The following is a 19,905-nucleotide window of genomic DNA, read 5'->3' as shown; positions in this document are numbered from 1 at the left end:
TTATTTCACTGCGTGGAAATCTTCTATAAATTTCCTTTTAATGTAGATTTATTTGTGTTTTTCAAGCTCAAGATCTTCCTTCAGAATTTAGGAAATAAGGGAGGATTGTTTCTTTGCTTTTTGTGTTCTGTTTCTCTCTAAGCAGAATAGATTTTGTTGATCTTCAGCTTCTGATCCTTCTTATTACCTGCTTCTGGCATTGCTTTTATTCCTGAGACTGTATTTTAGTTTTAACAGCACAGAAGGACTCAGTTCATATCCAGGGAAACATTCTTTCTCCTGAAAGTTTCCCTGACTCAAAGCCTTCCACCTTGCTTCCCCTAGGGTGAGCCATGTCATCTATTATTAGTGCTAAACCCTAATGGGCAAAGTTGAAGTGGAAAATCTTGTAGAATAAGTGAATACAGTTCATTGGAAACATCCTTCAAGTCAGTGATTCAAAGAGCTGAACATTTAAATTGTTAAAAACAAATGTTTAATGGTTTTGATTGTCCAAAGAGCTAAACAATTTAATTGTTTAACAACTGTGGCCTATTAATTACACAGCAAAGTGGAAGCAAATAGTTGTATCAGCCCAAGATATTCCAACAAGCATTCACTGATAGTTGGCCAAAACATTCCAACTCTTTTTTACTACCCTGTCCTGAATAAGTGCCAAGTTCTTGAAAGGAGGAGTGCTTGCAGGCTTGTAAAAACTAAATTCAGGGCACTACAGATCAGGCTGATGTGCCTTCTGACATTTCTTTCTTTAAAGAGACATTGATTATATTGACCATGAAGAGAAAACCAAAGAGGTAACATTTCCTCTTGGAAATCTTAATGCTTAATCTTGGAATCCTGTTGACATACTGAACTGCTTTTGTTTTCTTTGGTTACATGACTTTGAAGAATAAAACTATTCACAGTCTGAAGTAAACTATTATGCTATGTCGTATTATCTTCTCTTTTTGTGCTTTATATATGAAAACAGGTTGATTTCAAGAAGCTGAATGTCCTAGCACATCTATACCCTTTTGAGTACTTCCAATTGTGTGTCTGAATGTCTCATCCATATAATTCTCTGTAGTATTTTCCTCTGTCCTTTTCCACAGTAACTATTTTGAGCATTTCATTATCATTTGTTACTTATATTAGTTTTATTACTTCAAAGTAAAAGTAACTATAACAAGCACAATTTGATTATGCACTCAGTTTCTAATAAAGGAAATCAGTAAAATTTGAAAGACTTTCAACTGTATTTTTACTTTACAGCTTCCAAAAAAATGTATTTGCATGAAACAATGTCTACTAAATGAGACTCAATAAAAACATGATACAAGTATACTTTCTTCATTTAAAGTTTAAAAAAAATAAAATCCAAATGATACTGACAGAACATTTGTGTTGCATAATTATTATGTGGACTACATTTCCCTTCTAATCCCAGAAGTGAGGCTTCTTAATGGAAAGTGTTTCTTGAGAAGTGCACAACCCTCTGTTTATGTTGTAGTTCATGTCTCATTCCATCCCATTCAGTCATTGGAAAGCATGTAGCTGTCTGCTACTGGATCTGTCCTGCCTCGCATTTGCCATTGACTGTGTTGCAGGCAAGTGTGTGTATTATTTCCCTAAATACACGTAACAGACTAAGGAAGTGTTTTCAGACAGTTTCCATGTGTTGCTGCTTTTAAAATGTGATGTTGTAGCCACTTACGTTGGGCAGGTTGGAATGATTGGTTTTCTAACTTTGAAACAAAATCTTTGTATTCAAGCTGAGCTTATATTTGATGTGTATGCTATGAATTCTAGACCTTCTTTTCCAGTTTAGTGACTCTAGTCACTTCAGTACTCAAATCTTCCTGTTTTGTTCAGCACATGAATGAGCATAAATTAGGACCCAGATACGTAAATCCCGACAGCACTTTGTTATAATAGTTCAGTAATAAATTTCATTGAGTGTTTGTACCTCCAGATGGATTACCACCATGAATAATGGATTTTCATTTGTAAGATTTTATTGGCTAGGAATTATAGTGACATTTCAAACCGTATGGCAATGGATTGCCCCAATTGGGAATGAGTAAATCCTGAGGGTATTCCAGGGTTTTTTTTATTATATGGATTAATCTCTAGCTGGCATGTTTTGAGACTGATAAAAGATTCTGTCATTTAGCTATAGCATTTAATAATGCTTGCAGCTTTTGGTGCTTTTAATGAAAATTTCCTAATAAATCTTCTGGAGGTGCAGTTTGGTCTGAGCCTATGATATCTTGTTAATGTCATTTGGAAAGAAGCTGGTTCTGGCTAATTCAGAATTGTTTTGAATTTGTGAAATTATTAAATACAATATGGTATTTTCAGATTATTCATTCCTGTATCAATTGGAAAGCTTAGCAACTACTGAATGCTCTATTTGCATCCAATTTAGATATCTTTTGATTTTTGTGTATGTGTATTTCTATGCATACACATATGGCTGCACACATCAATACACTGCATCAAGAGTGCTAATGTTAATTTGCAGGAAAACTGAAGTGATACCCTGGAAGAAGTAAGCAGGAGAAAATTACTTGAGGTAAAGATGGAACTGAGTGGTATGGACCACCTTATGTTAAGCAATTGCAACAGCTTGCAAAGCAGGGGTCTCGGGAGCTGTGTAATTCCACAGTGCTTAATCTAATGGTCAATCAGCTAATGCAGTTTCTGTTTAATGTTTAGTTCAAATCAATAGAGCCATCTGGGAGCAGCACATCAGAGAAAGTTTATAGCTCAAAGAGTCTTTGCCATGTTTATTTTATAAAGATAAATAAATATATTGATACTTAAAGACATAATTTGTAGAGACGGCCAAGTGTTGCGGATCATACAGTTTCAGTTTTGTGTTTTGAGTTTCTTTACTTTGGAGGGGAAAAAAGCAAACATTTGCGCTTAGAGACTTTGAGACCATCATGTAAAAAACCTTCACCCCATTCAAGTCATGGGTGATTTATATGTACTGTACCCTCTGAAGTATCAGCAAGATAATAGCTATTATTCCCAAAGTGGTGCTTGACTTCACTAATATTACTGATGCATCAGAAATAAAAAGAGAAAATTTGTCATGGGCAGGTAAATGAGAGTAAATGGAATAGCTGTGCTAGGCTGCACTGCTTTCAAATTAAAACAAATTACCAACACAGAAGGACAAGAAGTGTGCTAAAAATGATGAAGCAGGAGAAAAAACACAGAGCATATTCCTGAGGTAATAACTGTTTCCTTTACAGTAGGATTGTACATGTAGCTGAGTAGAAAAAAAGTGCAACCATTCCTCTGTAGTTTGAGGAAATTTTTACTTGCGTTATATAATGACATGCATTATTCATTTTCTAAGAACTTCATATTTTGCTAATTAGCGAAACAAAGTATCTTTTTTCAATAAAAATAAATTTCTGTTTAAGACGTGGGGTTGGTTTGTTTTTCTGACAGTACGTGTGAGCACACTCACCTTAAAATGCAACTTTCCATTTTGATAATTCTTCTTTGAAAGGGGACAGGAAAGAGATGGGTCACACATGGAGCCTGATGTTTCACAGACTGATGCTGTCCTCCCTTGTCATTTCTGTGATGAATGAGCAGTGTCTGACTGATGAAAAATATGTATCTGTCAAGGATGCATTTAGGCTGATTCATCTAATAAGTCATTCCTTGCTGTCCCGTTATAACCTACAGGCATCTGATTTCTAAGGGCTGTCATTTCATTATACGACACTGCCACTCTATCCTGAATGGGTTACACAGGAAGGAGTTTGTCAATTTTAAATGCTTTCTCTTGGTGTTCAACTAGGAAGTATTTCTTCTTTCTGATCATAGTGTCATTAATTATTTCAGTATCTCCTTGTAAGTCTTTCTGGAGTTAAATGTACATTCATGCTGTTTATTCTCTGTAGATTTCTGATATTTATGTATTAATGGTGTGACAACATTCTTAATTTTAAAAAAATTTGTTTCTGGTGCAGGTAGAAGAGGGCTGGTGGGAAGGTATCCTTAATGGAAAGACGGGCATGTTTCCTTCCAACTTCATAAAGGAACTGTCTGATTCTGATGATGCTGGAATAGCACAGGAAGAGCAAGTAAAGCCAAGTAAGAAAATGAAATAATTCTTCATGTTCTGTATGTACATCTGTGTGCTTTCCCAACATATTGAGAGGGTAGTTGCATTCTTATCTCTTTCTTGGAAGTATTTTTGAATGCTTTATTCTTCATTTATATTGTGAAAGTGTCAAGTGATGATGCTAAGTGAGTACTGGCCATGCTACTTGGTTTGTAATGCTGGCGATGCTACTTGAGTTCTGTTGAGACTTGCCCAGCTGCAACAGATTGAGGGCACAGAGGGCAATGATGATTATCAGCTTTGTCTTTCCAAATGAATTAAGATTTTTTTCTTGTCTCTAGATGTGGAAATTGAGCAAAGTAATCAAACATTTTCAAAGTGGCTACGCTTATTTAAATGAGGGATTAAAGTGCCATTCCTTCTTCAATGATCCGGTAGACTTAAGGATTCATAATTATTGGTGTGGGACCTGCGGCACTTTTTCCCTCCAGGTGCTGAGCATGTTACTATCACCTCCGCCACCCAGTGCCCCAGCAGCCAAAGGGAAAAAGGCCAGAAATGGGACATGGACTTTGTTCTCTCACTTACAGTGGGCCAGTACTGCTGCAGGTGAAAAGCATGTTTGGTAATTAAGCTTGGGACAGTATAAGCATGGTAGTGGGTTGCCCTTTTTATAGCTTTCCTTGAAGAATAACCTGAACCAAAAGTATGCATTTCTATGAAATGGATATTTGTTGGTCTTCGTGTTTTTTTCTGTTTTTCAAACAGTCTGTTACATCCTGATTTAGCGATTGATTTGGAATCCTTAGTGAAAAGAAAAAAAGTCAATTGTATTGATGTATTTCAGGATAATTCCACATCTACCTACCAAATTCTTCCTTTACGGTCAATTACTATTTTCAGCAGTGCAGATATTCATTGCTGTGTAATATTCTCCTGAGATCTTTGCAACAGACAAAATTGAAAGGGCTCCCAAGATCTCTGAAAGCTTATTTCAGCTCAAGTTTACCAAAGCCTCTGTAGCTCATGTTGCCAGTGAGAGGCAGAAAGTTACAATGTTTCTTTTTTATTGCCTTTTTTATTCTTTCATTTTTCCATTTAAGGCAATTTTATCATCTTTATTCTGTCACACAGAGATAGGATTCTAAGAAAACCAGTGTATGCAATGATGAAAATATTTCCTATTGATTTTGCAATAGAGTTGTTATTCACATATAGTGGCACAGGTGACCTAGTTACGTGGTCAGAGGTGCTAATGGTGTTTACAGGTAATGTTTCTTTATCCAAATGAAAACATGTGTAAAAACGTTAACAACTGTAGTGTGTCGGAAAAGAAAGATGGGCATTAAATGAATCTGCTCACTTTGGCAAGATGGCAAGCTGCTGCCTGTAATTCGTATATGCTGTCATGAATTTGTGTCATTATAAAAACAGCAAGTGTTGGAAGAATTAATTGTACAGATGTAGTGTTAGCTCTGCATTCTGTAGTGCTTGGTAGCCTGTGAATGAAAAAGGTAAGTGATACTGTTAGGGATGGAATGCCTTGATTCTATCTGTATGAAGAAATAAATATTTCTTCCCCAGGTAGTTTGATAATTGTCTATACTGAGCATCCTAAAAATGTCTTTTAATAAAAGCACACATTGGAGAGCATAACAGCAGACACAAAACATTAGATTGTTCCATCAACCTCCCAGCCAGCATATACTCAATTCATACTGTCAGTTTTGTGTGCTAGCGGTGGTGACTGCCAGCTATCACTTGTAGGACTTGTACTGAGAAGATACCAGCAACAAAGATATTGGTTTTGTCTCTTTAACTAAATTGAAGATTTACCTGAGAGATAATTTTTCTTTCTCTTTCATATCCGTTTTCTAATGTCATAAACCAGAAGAATTCTGTAAGCCCTCAAAGAGACAAAAAGGGATTCAAGGAATGTTGGTGTTCTCGTGGGGGCTTTACTGCTTTTTTATTTTCATTTATTTTTCTTAAAGTAACACTGCCAATTTAGGAACTGTATTTCCCTAGGAGAAGCAGGGAATTATGCACCAGCTCAGTACTTTCTATATGCTTTATATAATTTTTATAGGTGTTATACTCATTACACATGGTGCTTTATGAGGCTATATTCAGGTACCCTCTCTGTATTTGAAAATCTTTATAATGAGATTACAAAACTCTACAAGGTTATACATACAACTAGGAGTGATAATCTCATTTCAAGTATCTGTGTTTATTTCTAAAAACACAGCAAGATAAAAAGCAGCTAAACTCTGGAAGATTTGGACATAAGGCAAACATAACTTTCTAGGTAATATCAACTCCCCCCTCCTAAATTAAAAACATGACAGCACGTCAAATCTGCAAGAACTTTTTTTTTTTCTTTTTTTTTTCAGAAGACATAGTTTCAATCTGTATCCATCATAGGATTTTATGAGGCAGAAATCTTGAATATGAATTCTGGATTGTTAAGGTTTTTTTCTAGATGAACACTTGGATCCAAGAGGCTTTACCTGTGCATTGAAACAGAACCTTGGGTGGTCACTGAGGTTCTACACAGCTCCTAGAGGGTCCTAGCTGGTTTTGATTCCAGCTCTGCAATCTTGAGCAGAGGCCTTAAACTCTTCAGCATAATTAACAAAATGGACTGCAAGGCTTGGCAGAGTAGCATGGGATCTTTGGAGAAAGGACGCTGTGCAAACACAAGAATATTGCTAACTTGGTAGTTTATGTGTTAGTTCAACTTGATGTTTGAATTTCATTTTACTGACCCTCTCTGGAGAGAATCTTTTTGAAAGCACAAATGTAATTGTTCATGATTTCAACAGAAGTAAGAGAGTGAAGTTGTATAGCTTGGCTTTTTAGGAACAAAGTTAATAAATGTACACATTTTTCTTTTCTTCTACTATGTCCTACAGAGATCTAATGGGGAAAAAGATGCTGTCTGTTTTTGTGTCCGTTTACATTTTACAGCAGATCAAATGCCCAGAATGAATTATCTTGGTTTCTTGGTTTCTTTCCACTTCTACCAATAACCTCAGAAAATGCTTTAGAACAAAAATCTGTGGTTGTTTTTGTTTTTTTAAATGCCTGGGCTAGTTTTGGAAGTGCCTGAGAAAACATACAGTGGGTTTTATTAGCCCCTTAACTGAAGGGGCCGGGAACTATGCTTTATAGTAGGTAGTAGCAGATAGTAGGTAGTAGGTATAGATAGTAGATTGCAGATAGTAGGATAGTAGGTGCTTAGCAGATTCAAAAGTGAGACTGTTATAAGATCAAAAGATAAATGAGGCCTGTTATGTCTCAGTGCCTCGCCTGTTCTTCTGTTCAGAAGTTGCCAGGCCCTATCAACTCTGCTTAGATCCTGTCGGTGATGGCCACTGAGAAGTCATGATTGCAAGAGCTAGAATCAGTGACAGCAGCTGATGCTTCAGTCAGGCAACCTACTGTATTTTCAATTAAAATTTTCTGGTATCTGTTCCTTTCTGTCTGACTCTTCACTGTCACGAAGCTTAATATATCTTTCTCTTAGGATTTTCTTAATTGTGGCTTGAATATTTTAATAGCTTTCTTTTAATGGTATCTTGTGTAAGCAAGGTGAGAAGATGAATTTGTGGCGTTTTGGCTTCCTTATTTTGTAAAAATAACACAAGGAAGATATTTTGCTGTTAATTGAACTACAAACACAAAGCAAAGAAACTGCTTTTTACAATGTATAAATAACTTTAGCTTTTGTTTTCTGAAAAATCCAACAGAATGATGTGCAAGAAAAAAGTCTACATTTTTTGCTTCCAAAATGGGTAGATGCTATATTGAGAAAATTCATGTGCACTATTTTGCTATAAAATTCTACTGAAGACACTCATTTTTATGATGGTTCACCTAGATATATTGTCAGCAAGCTGACGTTGATACATTCTTGGGCTTGCCTGGGTACCTTGGGTTAACATAATAAAAACAACTCGGGTGCTTTTACCTTTTGCCTTCACTTGAATTTGTGTCAATTGTCAGAACATGAGTTGTCTTGTTATCAAAAAAAAAAAAAAAGAAGAAATTCATGCTTTTGATAGTGAGAACTTTATCTTAAATATCTGAATAGGAGGTGGAATTTGGTTTTGTGTATTTATGTATATGAGCATATATATTTGTTAATGTGTAATACAGCCAGCTAAGCCACTGGCTAAAAAACTGTTTTATTCAGGTTTCGGTGCTCAGTTTGGCTAAGCATTGTTTAAGACCAGGCCATGAGTCAAAAACAATTATAACAAGTCCCCATGAAAAAATGCAGTATTTCTGGTGCTCACCTGGTATATTAAAGAAATTTGAGTGTTTCAGTGCCCTCTTTGGATTTCAGCTGTGCTTGTTCAGTGCATCTGCATCAGGACTGTTGAGCCACTGTGAGTACTTCATTGCAGTACTAACTTCTTTCAGGCTTCCCCTGTTCTCCGTGGAGAGGCTGAATAAGGCAAATCGTTTCATTTGCAAGTTTTGCAACATGATGGACAACAGATAAAACCTAAGAAAAAATGCGTTCTGTTGGACATTATGAAGAGCAACCTCAGCAAAATCATGAGATTCTTTATCTGATAGACATGCAGTAAGAATAATTTAACTTCATGTACAATCGGATACTTTTGTTAATATTCTCATTGTTTTGCTTTAATGAGGCTTTAAAAATGTTAGAGACTGAAAATACAGATTAAAACCTCTTCCTCTCCCTTCTTTTTACCATTATTCGATCTTTTCACCCCCACCCCGCCCCTCCTCCTTTTTTTTCCTCTTTCCTTCTCTTGCTTGCTGTCAGGAAAATCTGCCTTTGAAGGGACAATTCTGTACAGAGTGGCACCGGCAAAGATTGACAGCTACAGACGCTATAACAGTGAGTGTGTTTCAAAATCAACAAGCAATAGCTTTAGTCCTGAGTACCTGTTTGGTTTCCCTACACTGCTATTCATTTATGGCTACTTTAATTGTGTATATTTGTCTGTAAGCTAAAGTCAGTTTGCTGCTAATGAGCTGCCTAGCCTTAATGCAATGGGAATGCACTCAGTTCTTCTGTGCATGTGTATGTTATATGTCCGTATAATGTACGTGTGTAGCTCACAACAGATTGTGAATTACATGGGATATTTGGGTTTGCTATGGATTGGAATAAAGACTATTTAGTCTTATCATTTTTGCCACCTGAAATATGAAATGGTAATTCGTGGTAATGGAATTGGTAATAATCACAAGTCTTTGAATTAAAACTCCATCTGCTCTACAAATAAAGTTCTCATTACGATTGCTAAATTCATTCAATATGCTATGCCTTTTTTAAGAACAACGTGTTTTTTGTTTTGTTTTAATTTACTGCATGCTCCTCTTTTGGCATTCTGTCTTTGACAGCTATTACTCACAGCATTTTGGTTGATAGATTTGTTCTGCCAAGGAAGTAGGTAAAAGATGCAGAGATACTTTCATCTCATATTCAGGTTTTTGCCTTCTGCATTTTGGAAGCATGAAACATATGCTGCTTTTCATATGCTTTTACTACTCTTGTTAATATAGAAGAGAGGATGGTGATAATCAGATGCAAGACTGAGGAAGTGAGGAAGATGGAAATCTGTCCTTCCACCTGCTTCCTCATCCAGAAATGTAGCAGAAGGAGATCCTACTGAGTCACATTCAGTGTGACTGAGTACAAAGCATTCGGTCCTGCCCTCCGGTGCACAGGATGTTGTGCTAACTTTGACTTATAATTTCATCACAGACAGCTTTCTGTTCAGGTTGTCCAAGCTGTATTGCCCTTCCTCTTTTTTTTTTAAGCGGGAGCGTTTGCTCTCCTCCCTCTGTGGAATTCTGTTTTATGCATATTCACGGCAAAGGGTAAAACAGTTGAAGTGGTAGTCTTCAATGCTGATAAGTTTCACTGTATGTTGTTGTTTGAAGAAGGAGTTCCGTATTCTCTCTATCTACCAGAATTCCCCTATTTTCTGCAACCCTTCTCAGTCTTCAAACCAAGCTCTTCTGGGTGAAGCAGACTCTGACTGGTGGCCCTCACATTTATTTTTTTTTGCTACATCTCATCTTACAGTCTTCTTAACTTCCTTACTCAACAAGCATGCTTCTTGCAGGATTTTAGACCGTTGTGTTCTCAGATCCTCTCTGTTTTTGAGAAGATATTTACCTACCTGATAAAGATAAGAAGGAACTACAGAGTGAATCTCCAGTGTGTTGACTTCTGATTTCAAAATCTAGCTTCAGATCAAATGCTAGCTCTGATTTTGGAGCCCTGATTTCACAACATTAATCTTTCTGGACAGCATTGCCCTAACATTGCCTTCCAGAGCTTTCTAGAAACCTACTGTCTGTACCCTACCCTTCTTCATTTGCAGTCCACTGGCCTTCCCTCTTTTCTCCAGTTATGTAGGGTTAGCCTAAGCAAAATCAGGAAGATTTCAATCTCTTTTCCTGTTGCGCTAGAAATGCATTGCATTTTGTTCTTGATAACAATACTGCCCATGATCTATGCCATGTTGCACAAAATAAATTTTATCAAACGTTTTGAAGCTTGCATGGCTGGATATGAATCTACAGGTGTTCTTGTTAACTAGCTGCAAGACAGCTTAACCGGTAGGTTGCGTTATGTTGCCCTCGACAAACCCTTTTATTAGCTTTGTTTTCCAAGCTGACCAAAGATGTCTGGTTTAATACTACTTCCCTTGGCGCTTGATGGCAAGTTTTTCATGCTACTGAGGTATCTTGCTTTTCAGTAAAAGTGCATCTTAGAAGGGCAGAAGTCCAGCTCCGTTTGTGCTCCGTTTGTTGCTTTCTGGGTTAGAACTGGGACTGAAATGGATAGTAAGGAAAATCAGATCATTTGGGACAGTTTTAAACAAAGCAAGTGTTGGCATCTCTACTTACACAGATTTTATCTCCTAAACTAACATCCAAAAAGGATGTTTCATTATTCTTCCTGTTGCATCTATTGGCAGCTCTCTTCCTGCATATTCATTTTCAGCTGAGGGAGCGGCCAGCTATTTCTGTTTTGTATCTTATCTGTGGGCCTTATTTTTAGGCAAATGCCCACATACTTATTATGTCTGCAGTGGAGACATGTCATAGGGTTGTTTTCATTTAGGAATGTCATTTTAAACAATCATTTTAAAACAACCCACAGGTTTCTGATTGCTCCATAAGTTAAGCTTAAGTCAGAACACGGCTTTGGATGACTTATGCCCAAGGGGTGCTTTGATTCGCTATATTGCATTGCATGAAGCGTTGCTCACCTTCTGAATCAAGCTTAGAGCTTTCACTTTACACACATATGCCAGGTGCTAAAGTAATTTATTTTGAAAGCCATTTTGCAAGAAATTTTGTTACTTAACCAAGGCCTGGAATAGCTAAATGCTGTTGAATTAGTTTGTAGCCGCTTCTGGAGATATTTTCTCTGAAATATGCAAGAATGTCTCCTGCATAAGCAGCTGGCGTTGCCTTCACGAGCTGACATGGCTTTTTTCATCATTAGGATGCCAAGTCCCACTCAGCAGTAGCTCTAAACTCCTTTGGCATTCTGCTCATTAACCTGCTGTCAGAAATTTTTTGCTGCTGCTTACGCTGGATGAGCACACAACAACGAATTACTTGTACTTTTATTGATCGCGGCCCCTCTTCTCTCATCCAAGAGCTTTCTGCCGCTCCACAAAAAAAAAGCTTCTTAGATTTCTAAGGGATTTTATTTTTACTGGTTTAATTTTTCTTTCTTCCTTCACTTTCTTTTCCTTTGAAAATGCGACAGCTGAGGAACAAGGCAGATTCAATGCCTGGTTTGACAAACATTTGCCTCTCTTTCCATACACATGGACCCACAATGCTGTCAGTAATAGATATTAGATATAACGGAAGAAGATGAGACAGGATCGTTGAAACAGAAGTATTCGTGAGTAAATCTTAATTGTGTTTTCTATTGCTCGACTACTTTTGTTTTTTTCTTACCTCTTGAGGAACGGTGGCTGGCCAGAGTTCAGAGAAATCAGTGTGGTTGATATACCTAAGATGTTATTAACTAACTGCATTTAAAAGTGGCTGATTGTGAGCAGTGTTAAACAAGGAACCAGAATGTGCATTTTAAGAGCTCTGAAGAGAATACAGTTAAAATTTTTAATTCAATTTCTAACTTGATGAACTTAATGCACAGCTGCTACAATGGAAAATAACATCTGGGGAAGAACAATATTAAAAAATCGGTGAGGAAAAAAATTTTGATTAAGAAATTTCTTCTGTTTTCTGAAGAAAGATGTATGGATTCCAAGGGTTGGTTGGTAGAACAATTATGTTGACTGGGGTGAAAATAAATCATTTTAAAGATTCAGATTCCCATCAACAAGTGATTTTCCACAAGTCTCACAAAAGACCACTTTTTGGTGAGTGTCAAGCAAAGAATTCTTTTGGTGGGTGTTTGCTTATCTGTTCTTTTACATGCAATAACTTGTTCCTGTACTTGGTGAGACCGAGCGTGATGGGAAAAAACGTGTTCCAAAATGAAGAATGCAATAGTACAGCTGTAAAACATATGAATGAATGATTGTTTCTGTTTGCTTTTATGGTCCTTGGGGAAGTGGCTGGGGATGAGATGAAGCCACCAATTTCTGTATTGATGGCTTGTGTTTGTGCTGCAGTAGATGCTTGCACTGCATTGCCCATAATGCATGCTGCTACGTGGTGCAGGACACTGCTCCCCTTGTCCCTGCATGATTAATTGTGAAAGCATAAAAAATTTGGGGCTGTTTGTTACATGGCAAGAACTGTTGTGGTAAGAAAAATGAATGTTCTGAAAGGAGATGACAGAATGTTTGGGTTACTAGGTTGCATTTCTTGAAAGAGTGTAACTGAGAACAAATAATTACTAATATTGAGATGGTCTGCACCAGCCATTTGTACGTGTACAAGGGCTGCTATGAAGGTAATGTCTTCTATTTTATGATGTTGCCCCATGATGTCAGAGTGAATGGTGGTGGTACAGCAGTAGAGGTTGAATCTTCCCACCAGTATCCCATTACCTTTTGTGGAATCATAGAATCATAGAATCCTTTGATTGGATTAAAAGAAGAGACCTTTACATGCCGTCTAGTCTGCAGTGAACATCCACAGCTAGATCAGGTTGCCCAGGGCCTGATGCAGCCTAGCCTTGAAAGTCTCCAGGAATAGGACATCAATCACATCTCTGGGCAACCTGTTCCAGTGCCTCACCACCATCACTGTAAATGACTTTTTCCGTTTATCTAACCTAACTCTACCCTCTTCAAGCTTGAAACCATTTCCCCTTGTAATATCACCACAGATCCTGCTAAAGAGTCCTTCCCTTTCTTTCCTGTAGCTCCTCTTTACATACTGAAAGGCTGCTATCAGGTCACCTGTGAGCCTTCACTTCTCCAGGCTGAACAGCCCCAGCTCTCTCAGCCTGTCCTTGTAGGAGAGAGTTCCATCCCTTGGATTTTTTTTGTGGCCTTCCCCAGGATGAGATCCAACAGGTCTATGTCTACGTTTTGTTGCTTTGTGGCAGTAGACACAATGGTGTCTGATATGGAAGTGTGGATGAAGCAAAACTGTAGAACTGAGTTTCTCCATGCAGAAAAAAAATGTACATTTTTGTTGATTTGAAAGTTGACATTCATCAATGCATGCTGAACATTTATAGAGACCAGCAGTGGATGTGAACACAATGAGGGGTGGGTGGTACATTTATTTCATCAGTGGTGACAGCATCAGTGGGTCATCTTTACTGTTGCAGATTGAGTGCAGCATGCAGTCTCTTGTTCATTGCTGATGAAAATACATGGCTAACAGAGATGACTGTGTTGAAAAGTAGTGTTTTGGAGCTGAGAATTTGCTCTATCAAATATTGTTATTGTGCTGTTTGTTGTTGTTTCCATGGAAATAAATAGGAGGCATTACTTTTGGTGTGACCTATGTTAAAATCACACTTGGTTATGAAGCAAAAATTTTTATTTAGCAATATGGAATTTATTAACCTGTAATTACGGAGGAGTATCACAGCTTTATTCTGTGGTCGTTTTTAAAATCACATTTCCTTTTCTGTTTTTGCTTTTCTTAACTGACACTACGTAATGTTGTTAGAGACAGTTTCAACAAAATACAGGACTTTTATGGACAGCAAGCTGAAGAGGAACGCCTGATAGGCTGTATTTGTGTGGTCTCCCTTTGCTTCTGTGTGAAGAAAGGGAAGAAAGATGCTTCCTGTCTCATTTGCTGTGGTTGCCATGTATAGCTTCATCTTCTTGATCATTCAGATTGGTCACTCAGTAGCTCCACACCGCCATTCTCTAAATAGAAGGAAAGAACACATTTCCCCTTGCCTTCCTTCCCTTCCATAAAAGGCAGAAAACCCAATAAGTTTCATTTACACACTTCTTTACTGTATTAAACACAGTTGACAGTGTTTCTTTCTGACTGCCAGACCAAATCAGGAGATTCTTTGCATAGTCTCAGGTGTGTGTCTGTGAACAGCTGACCTTTACGCAGCTTAACAGAGCTGGTCTGAGAAGAGCTCAGAGAGCCAAAGCATCATTGGCTCACACTTGGCACAGTCTTTTCCCCAGTGCCATAGGATGTCTGTAGACAGAACAGTCCAGAAAACAGAACAAAAATTAAACTCATAAATAATACCTTAAAATAGAAAGCTCTGTAAAACTCACAATGTATTGCATTTTTTCCTGCCTTTTTAAGTCATTTTAAAACAATCCTTTTCCTGCTTTGAATGGAGTTAATTTTATCGCAGCTGTTTATTTTGGTTTTAACAGCTTTAGTTTACACAGCCCTTTATCATCCCCAAATCTCTTTCTGATTTAGAATCTTGGTTTGATGCCAGCGCAGCTCTGTGGACGTTGGTGAATTAAGCCTGATGTTGTGGTCGCTTTTTAATCCCTGTTTGAGCTACTCTGTTTTGGTACATTTCAGAATGTTGCTCTCGAAGGGCCTGTAACTGGCGTAGCAGCAGTGTGGTATGTTTGAAATGTCTTGAGAAAGCTAATATTTCTTATATGCCCATATAGGAAAAATGTGTGTGAAGTGTGAAATGCTTTCAGACAGCGTTGTGAGAATTTAATCTTCATGAATATTAAATTATCTCACATTTGTGAGAAGCACGAAGCAACAGAGAATCTCAGATCTCTGGATGTTTTTAAATAGCTTTATACCAGGAGACCCTTGTCTAGTCCCAGCCAAAAGTTGAGAACAGCTGACTCCCGGGAATTTTAACTTGGTGATGTGACCCTCGTTCAGGTTTTGAGGAGCTCGCTGAGATGTGAGTTCTGCACTGCAGTGCTACGTTGTTTAGACAGCGATAGATTGGAGCATCTTTGTTTATGGAGACAGAAATGGGAAATGACACCCAAAAAAGACTTACCTGCCTCCCGAGAAACTACGAAGATCTGGAAAAGTTTCACGCTATTAGAACTGGGGCAAGAATGTTAGTATACTAACACCGCGCTGCTATTATATTCTTAGCTTTTCAGCCATCCAAATGCTGACAGAGAGTTGACAGCTGTCTAGAAAATTTGATGCTTAGTCAGGCCTCTGGCTACTTTTGTTAATGTAGCTTGCTTAGAGTAGGAAAAGTCTAGTAGGGTTATAGAGGAAATGATCTGAGTAGCCGCTTCTACCAGTCGCAGAGGAGAGACAGTCTTACAGTCTCTTGAATCCCTTTTTTAAAATTATTATTGCTTTTTTAAGAGACTGGAAGGGATCTGTGTTGTGGAGTAAAAACAAATAGCCTTTAGAAGGCAAGAAAAGCCTTGACTTTAATTTTGCTTCTCACTCCAAGTTGGAAGAATGGGGTACCCTATCTCAGGAACCTTGAGAGGAATTAAGATAAAGAGAGGATTCCCTCAGCATGTCTTTAAGAGAAAGAGCATGTTAGACTATTTCCTCCATTGTTTCTTCATGCTACTATGGAGGTTTGCATTTTATCTAATATATTCTCAATTTTTACTGTGTATAATCCTTCTTTGCTGACACCTCTTCTTCTTTCTCTCAGCCACAAAGTGATAAGAACAAGAATAGACTAGTTCTTGGAAAAGCCAGGGCTGTTATTCTTCATTTACTTATTCATTTATTTATTTAAAGTCCATGTGGCTCCTTTATTTGTGTGAATCAAAAAGTAATAAATGGTGTCATTGTCCCAGTTCATGAGGAAGTACTGTTATAACTTTGAAGAAGGGTGTCTCTGTATCTGACCACTCAAATACAGGTTGAACAGGTACCACTTCAAGTCCATTCTGTCCTCCTAAGAATACATATTATCTCCTGTGTAACTTTTATTATCTGGACTGTGAATGGTGGCAAAGCTCATTGAGAATGAAATGACTCAAGGATTATCATCAGTTATTATTACAGATGAGTGATACTAAGAAAGTCTGCTGTAAGCCTGAGGTGAGGTTCCTGATACAAGGTGTGTTATCACAGAAGAATGCTAACAGAAGACACCGTAATGAAAAACAAATGCTGATCCATAAACAAAAGCCTAATTAGACTCTGAGTCCCTCGGGTTTCTGATTTCTCTTTCATGCAGGCTTCAAAGAACTGAAAGTCCATATGACACCTGTTGAGTAACTCCCATAATTACTTCAATATTTTATTTCCATCTGCTGGCCAAAGTCTGGGTCTAGGTTTATGTCTTCTCCCAGAATTAGTGATGCAGAAAACATATTTTCAATAATTTATTTTGAAGAAATGTTTTCCACTCAGGGAGCGACTGAGAGGTCGTGTGTCCTATCAGTTAAAACCCAGTTACTTGTGGAAGGAGATCTCTGCACTGCTGTTTTTGTTCACTGAAGGGTTTCACATTTTTTTTAGTTAGGAGACTCTGGCAAGGATGAAAGAGGGAACCTTTGGCAGAGGATAATTTTCCTATCCAAGATTGAAGATGATCTTTTGTTCAGCAGATAGAGGATGATCACTGTGAATTTTGTGTTTGAAAGGGTTACTCTCAGAAATATTAATCATTTTCCTGCTTCTGTTACTGCCCAAGTGACAACAAGGGTCAGAAATAAAAAAAAAAGCTGGTGACTTTGCCATGTTGCCTGAAGAAATTTGTATCTATCAAGTTTAATTAGTGTAACCCTGCACTTCTGAGCACGTCTGCTCAGAATGTGGTGGAATGGCTCTGTTACGGTTAGGACCCCATCACTATGGCCACCACAGTGCAGAGCTGGGTTGCAGTGCACGTTTGTTTCCTTTTTCTTTCTTTTTTATTGTTACCTTCACAAGCCTGGAAGAGAGAATTCAACAAAATTTACCTTACTGATGGCATTTACTTACTGGTAGCTGTTTAACTTCAGTGATAAAACTGTGAAATCAGCTTTGAAGTGTTTGCCCAGGCCTGTCGTGGAAAGATTAAAAAGTCCAAGCAAAGAAATTGAAACTCCAGCACATTTTTAAAAAGAGAGCTGTATTATTATTACTATCATTAAGAATTCTTTTAATTCCAATCCTGGACAGTTTATGGAACAAATAACTTGTACAGTACAAATCAAACATTATATATGTGTATATATTCAACAGGTAAATACAACAGCTCTGCAAGAGGCCAGAGAGACAAAGCATCTTCAGCCTTTTTGTTTGTTTCTAAATGCAAACTTTCTCTGATTCTGCATTCATGTTTTGGGTATAGAAAACCTCAGAACAGAGCAGTATATGATAATTTTTTCTGCTTAGCATTCTTGCTAAAATTCCTGTCCTAACACAACACAGTTCTTGAATTCTTCTTGCAGCACAATGCTGTTTAAACCAATTTTAACATGTGAGCTCCTTGCTTCCTTGATTGTGAATTTGTGCCTTTAGGCCTCAGGACTTGTTAAGGATTTTGTGCTTCATCAGAGTAGCATAAAGTAGACCTAGAAGAAGAATGTGTTTTACTGGCTAGTTATCTTCCTTAATAGTGAACTGCCAGGAATACAAGTCTTCCTGGAAGTAAGTTACTGCTCACCAGAAAGACAGAAAGTTCTTGCACAGAGACCAATGAAACCATAAGCTGTGAGCCAAGCCCCACATTATTATTATAATCATTATTACTGTGTAGAATTAGCAATTTAGTAGCATAAACTGCTGTGTTTTTCCTGGAAACTTAAGTCAATCTGCAGTGGAGGAAGGAAGGTTTAAGTGATGCTGGGGACTGTTTCAATTGGAGGAAACTTCAGTGGGTTACTTCTGCTGCCAGTTACTGCTTGACGTGACTCTGCACCATCCTGTAAAGGACTGAGACGTCACCATATGGGATCTATGGCCTCTGCTATTCAAACAGCGGAAATTTTCAGATAAGCACAGATACATTTTCCTATTCACTGGGAGAAGTAATGCAAATCAGTATGCCAGTTTTGATTTATTATATTCCTAGAGGATTGTGTGCATGAGTGCTTTTCTTATGAGGCTGTCTGTGCTGCAGAAAGATTTAATGCTCAGCAGGGAACATATTATGCAGCTTATTTGATTGCAAATTTGTTTAAACAGCTTTTAGCTTTATATTTCCCTGTTAGGTAATGTAACTTTAGGTACCAGTTGCATAATTGGCTTGATATGAGTCATGCAGATTTAAGGTACAGTACTCCTGGTCTGACTGACTGTTGGTGTTAAGTGGCTTTATAAAATAGCTGCTCTAGAACTGATTTTAACTCTTTCATTTATTGAATTATCTTGCAAATAATCTGTGAATAAGGAAGAAGGATTACCTTGATATTCTAGGAATGACTGCCTTCACGAATGAAATTCTGATGCTGAAGTGTGCATGTTTTGTGAATTGGTACAAGCTCTAACTAGTAAACCAATGTGACAAACTGAAGTGCTTTTTAAAACTCCAAAATGAGCGCATGGCACAGAGAACTTCTCTGCTCTGGTTCTCATTGTTTGTTTTCCTTTAGAGCTTGGTGGGAGGGCCCTGGACACAATCTCTTTTGAAAACAGATATTTTTGCACCTAATATTCAATCTTTTATCCCTTTTAGGTTTGAAAGATACTACAGGCTCTGAGAGTGATGGTGGTGACTCTGGCAGCACAAAATCAGAAGGAGCCAATGGAGGCACAACAATCCAACCCAAAAAGGTCAAGGGTGTTGGCTTTGGAGATATCTTCAAAGATAAACCTATAAAGCTACGGCCAAGGTCAATAGAAGTTGAAAATGACTATCTCCCAGTAGATAAGGTGCGCATCATTACTTAATTCTCTCTTTGGTGTTGGTTTAATGAAACTACCATCCTTAAATTCAAAGTTCTGTCATGGGCAAGAACTCTGTAATCATCACTCCTTAATCTTTCTGTGGACTACTTTCTGTTCTTCTTCTTTTGCCCTGCACCAGAAGGTGAGTTCCAGTGACGTTAACCGCCTGCAAGAAGTTAACTTGGCTTAAAGATTTATTCCTCTGGTTGTTTTTCTGTCTAATCAGAGTGCTTTAAAAAAAAAAATATATATATATATATATATGTAAGTTTAGACAAGAGGATTGGAGAGGCTTGTGGTTTTTCAGATTTGCAATTACTTCATTGTAATAAAAAATAATTGCCAGTTGTTACATAAACTAAACAGGAAATACAGTCATTGTGTCATTGGCTTTCTAAAAAGGATATTTTAGAGAATAGCTAAATACCTCAATTTAGAGCCAGTTTGTTAATTTAAAAGGTGTTTTTAAAATCTCCCAATCATCATCTAAAGGAGATAATAAAAGAGATAATGTATTTTTAAGGTTTATTCTATGTGCCATAAAAAAGAAGTCCTGAGATTAACGCTGGTTTTCATTTACTGACAGATTGAAACAGGCCATCTTTATAGAGAGCGTTCTTTGTTCT

At 37.6% G+C, this 19,905-nt stretch overlaps 1 protein-coding gene across 4 annotated transcripts in view; it reads left to right on the top strand.

The window, feature by feature from the left end:
• SH3KBP1 (SH3 domain containing kinase binding protein 1) overlaps nt 1-19,905 on the top strand; it is a 215,703-nt gene that overhangs the window by 118,999 nt on the left and 76,799 nt on the right. For 2 of the 4 annotated variants that reach the window (XM_052673762.1, XM_052673760.1), the window contains exons 5-7: nt 3,975-4,098; nt 8,874-8,948; nt 19,068-19,264. In XM_052673762.1, coding sequence (XP_052529722.1) covers nt 3,975-4,098; nt 8,874-8,948; nt 19,068-19,264 — 396 coding nt within the window. The remainder of the gene's footprint in view (nt 1-3,974; nt 4,099-8,873; nt 8,949-19,067; nt 19,265-19,905) is intronic. The other 2 variants (XM_052673761.1, XM_052673763.1) reach the window with 1 other exon arrangement.

This window comes from Tympanuchus pallidicinctus, unplaced genomic scaffold, assembly GCF_026119805.1.
Source record: "Tympanuchus pallidicinctus isolate F22 unplaced genomic scaffold, pur_lepc_1.0 scaffold14, whole genome shotgun sequence".
NCBI classification, from domain to species: Eukaryota; Metazoa; Chordata; class Aves; order Galliformes; family Phasianidae; genus Tympanuchus; species Tympanuchus pallidicinctus.
The sequence above is the reverse complement of the archived record's forward strand: the minus strand, read 5'-3'. Positions and strand labels throughout refer to the sequence as shown.